The sequence below is a fragment of the Gavialis gangeticus genome, unplaced genomic scaffold, assembly GCF_001723915.1.
Source record: "Gavialis gangeticus isolate Ggan-Ray unplaced genomic scaffold, GavGan_comp1, whole genome shotgun sequence".
In the NCBI taxonomy this organism is placed as follows: domain Eukaryota; kingdom Metazoa; phylum Chordata; order Crocodylia; family Gavialidae; genus Gavialis; species Gavialis gangeticus.
In genome coordinates, this window is record NW_017728998.1 from 46,161,354 (window position 1) to 46,165,053 (window position 3,700).

The 3,700-nt window shown below is 46.7% G+C and overlaps 1 protein-coding gene across 1 annotated transcript in view; it reads left to right on the top strand.

Annotated features, from left to right (window-relative positions):
- The window catches only part of CALB2 (calbindin 2), an 80,643-nt gene that overhangs the window by 73,268 nt on the left and 3,675 nt on the right, over positions 1-3,700 (top strand). The window contains exon 7 of the mRNA XM_019505833.1: positions 1,545-1,600. Coding sequence (XP_019361378.1) covers positions 1,545-1,600 — 56 coding nt within the window. The remainder of the gene's footprint in view (positions 1-1,544; positions 1,601-3,700) is intronic.

Genomic DNA, 3,700 nt, shown 5'->3' on the forward strand with positions numbered 1-3,700 from the left:
ACCTCTATCCACAGGCTCAACCACCCAGCCATGTATGAGCAGGACCAAAGGCAGAGCCCACCCCACTCCCCTCAGTGCTGCAGCTTCCCCTCCCTGCCCTTGAGCACTGCAGCAGGGACAGGAAGATGAGTCACTGGAAGCCAGGGGAGTCCAGCAGTTCCCTAGGCAGTGGCAGCAGCAGCCTTGCCAAGAAGATACACCCACTGGCTGGGGCTGGCACCCTCTAGCAGGGGAGCTGCCCTAGGTGGGAGCAGGCAGAACTCAATCCCATGTAGAGCACAGGAGGGGCAGCTGCTGGCAGGGCTGGATACAATTAATTGGTGGGTGCCTGCCTGTGGGCCAGATCCAATCAGTTGGTGGTCCAGATCTGTCCCACGGGCCATATTTTGCCCACCCCTACTTTAGGTGGTAATGCAAAGTGAGAAATGGGTGACCTCCTGGGTGGCTTTCTTACACACAAGAGCTTATTGTGACCTGCATGAACAAACCTAAAGGTAAATTCAACCCTGGTGGAACTGGGTACAGTCCCCTTGTTTGATGGATACCAAAGCTGAATATGGCCCCTAGAGACACAGGGGAGCAGATGCTGCTTTCCTTTAATTATCTGAGGAATGAGTATCCCAAGATAACCTCTCCGTGCCCAATTTTAGTCCTAGAGAAATCCATGCTGAGCATTACAGTGCCATAAGACTGGCACAGCAGTGGGAGTACCGTGATACTAGCTACTGACCCAGTGATATCACTGCCACTTTGCCCTCTGAATATCCCAGCTCTGACATTTCCAGACCAGCTCTTGCACTCTGGCTGCCTCCTTTGGCTGGAAAGACATGGAATGGAATCTCCTTTGGGACCCATCAGTTCCATTCTCTGGTTGGCTATCAGGGTTTACGTGACACTGCCCCTTTGCTTTTAATGGAGGACAATGGGGACACCTTTTCCCTAGAAAGTGCCAGTGAATTTGTAACACTGGGCTTTAAATGTGTTGTCCCTCACAAGGTCCTTTCCTGTTTCAGGGCTTCCTGTCAGACTTGTTAAAGAAAGCAAACAGGCCCTATGATGAGCCAAAGCTGCTGGAGTATACACAGACCATTGTAAGTGAGGGCATGGTTTGGAGGGAGGGATAGGCACCCTGCTACTTCCGTCCACTTGGGAATAGGCCCAATCCTGCTCCTTCCACCTCCTGTGGGCACAGCTGCAGCAGAGCTGCAACCATATCAATAGCTGTGGAAAGCAGGAATGTGGCTGCCTGACCCCTGAGCCTGCCTGGACAGTGAAAATCTGAGTGATGCACAGGGGCAGTACAGGAGGAGCCCAGGTCCCCACTCCACTGCTGAACCCATCTGGGATCTTACCCTGACACACCCTGGACCCAGCCAACCTTCCTGCAGGACTGTGAAACAAGCAAGTCCAGTTTTCTGACTGCCAATAGGTACCTAACTTTGCATCAGCTGAGTCCCTTGCTTTGCCAAAGGCCTAGCTACAAGGACTGATTGGGTGGGTGAGGAGATGGTTACTTAACTGGCTGCTGGTTTGTGTCCCAACAGTTGCGGATGTTCGACACAAATGGAGACGGGAAGCTGTGCCTGTCAGAGATGGCCCGGTAAGAGCCCCTTTACATTGTTTTCTCCTCAGGCTTCCTAGTCTTCCCCCAGTAACAACCAACCAAAGTTATGAAATCTCCCAACCCAGCCCACCTCCTACCTGCACAGTTTACTTCCCCATCCAGGGGCAGCCAAGTATCCTCAGAACTTGTTCTATAGGCTGTGCAGGAAGTCTGCCTCAAGAGCATTCCTAGGTGAAGGACATTAAACCCTGTGCTGTTACAACCTGGCTCTTGCTTCTTACAACAGTGCATCTCCATGGGTTTCACTGGCGTTACTTCTGATTTATACCTGCATGAGAACAGAGTCAGTCTCCTTAAGCAATAGACCACATTTCCCATGATAGATCTGCAGATGCAGAGCAGGTTAGAGGCCTGTCTTTACAGAGCTCCCAATAACTCGCCTGATACATGCAGTAAGTCCACACTAGAGCAGATGGGGCTGATCTCTGCTGAGCAGCAAACCTGCAGTACTCTGAGAAAGATACTCTCATGGTCAGTGTTGCACAGAAAAATGAAGTCCCCTGTCTTGAAAAAGTTGGAGATTTCAGAAATTATTCCTGTCTCCAATTGAAGCAAAAAGTTAAGGTCCCAAACTTTGCAAATGAAAAAAATATATAACTTGGTATAACTGAAATGTTCCAGTGATTTTACTCTCCTTAACTTGTCTAAATGATAAGGCATTTTGAACCAGAAAACTGCAATCATTCATGTCCAAAAGCATCAAATTGAGGCATAATGGCAGTTTAAAACCTTTTAAAAAAAAAAACTTGAGTCAAGAAGTTAATCACAAGTGACTTTCTCCTGTCTGCTACAAAGGACCAGCTCTCAGGATCATCATAAATTCTAATTTATTAGGCAGGATGTGAAGTTTCCAATAAAATCATAAATGCAAACTTCGAGTTATGAGGGGTACTGGCCACCTTAACACACACTCACACACACTTACACACACACACAATTGCTGCAATTGGAGTGTAGCACCAATGTTGGTTTATACCTATTTGGGACACTGGTGCTGGAGTCTGCTGTCAATGGTCAGCTTCCTCCAGGGCGAAGTCTTCTCCAGAATGGGTCGCCTGCTTGTCCTTATGTCTCAGTAGGTCGGGTGCTGAACGAAGGGGCACCACTGAGGGTCATGCTTCACTGACTTTTATCCCTTCTGTCTGGCAAACTAGTGTGATCCCCCAGCATCATCTTGGCTGTCCAATCCAGAGGTCGCTGTCCCACATGGGTATTTAGTAGTGCATGACAGCTGTTAGTCACTGGGGGCTTTCCCCTTCCTCCCCCTCCCATGGTGCAGTTTTGGGAGTCCACCCTTGATTTGATTGACTCAATGGCTGTCATTGCAGGTTTCAGGTGGCTTGATAAGCTTAAAATGGCTTGTATGGTACAGTTTTGTAATGGTAAGTTCCTCTGGCTAGGCTACTGTCAATTAGCAGCCAGAGGCTCTTGCTTTGTCATTCAGTTATCTACTGATTCATACATACTTGCATTTACTCAGGGGGACCGGCCTAATTCAGCAATACAATTCCAGTGATTACAGTTCCAATGCATTCTTATAATTTTAGTAATACAAGGTGTGACTTACTCAAAAGAATACATTTGTTAAAAGTTAAAAGGTATAAAACATAAAATACAGAATGCCAGGGTAAAGATGAGACAGATGAAATATAAAAATGCACTGTGAAAAATATATAAAAATGCAATGTGAGGTAGTGAGGGTCAAAAGGCCACTGGGGACAGAGAGTTAGGTTAGATGCAGTCATGTAGACTGATTTAGCATAAACTTTAGACAGATATGGGAAGTTTGCTTTGGGAAATAGGTCTTAATCAAAGGGGGAATGTGCTCACCAGGATATATTTACAGTCATACTTTCAACGCACCTTGGCTTTTCTTGTCTTTTACAGGCTTTGCTTTGAAGTGGATATTTTACTTTTTTTGTTTTCTTTAATGACACTTAGCTCAATTGATATGTAGATGTAGTTTGCAGGTTGCTTCTACAGAAAAACATTTCAGCTTTCTGGCTTGCTCTGAGCCTTGCCACACTCATGCAATGAGTATGCTAGGTCTCTGCCAATACTTAGAAGGAAAAAGAA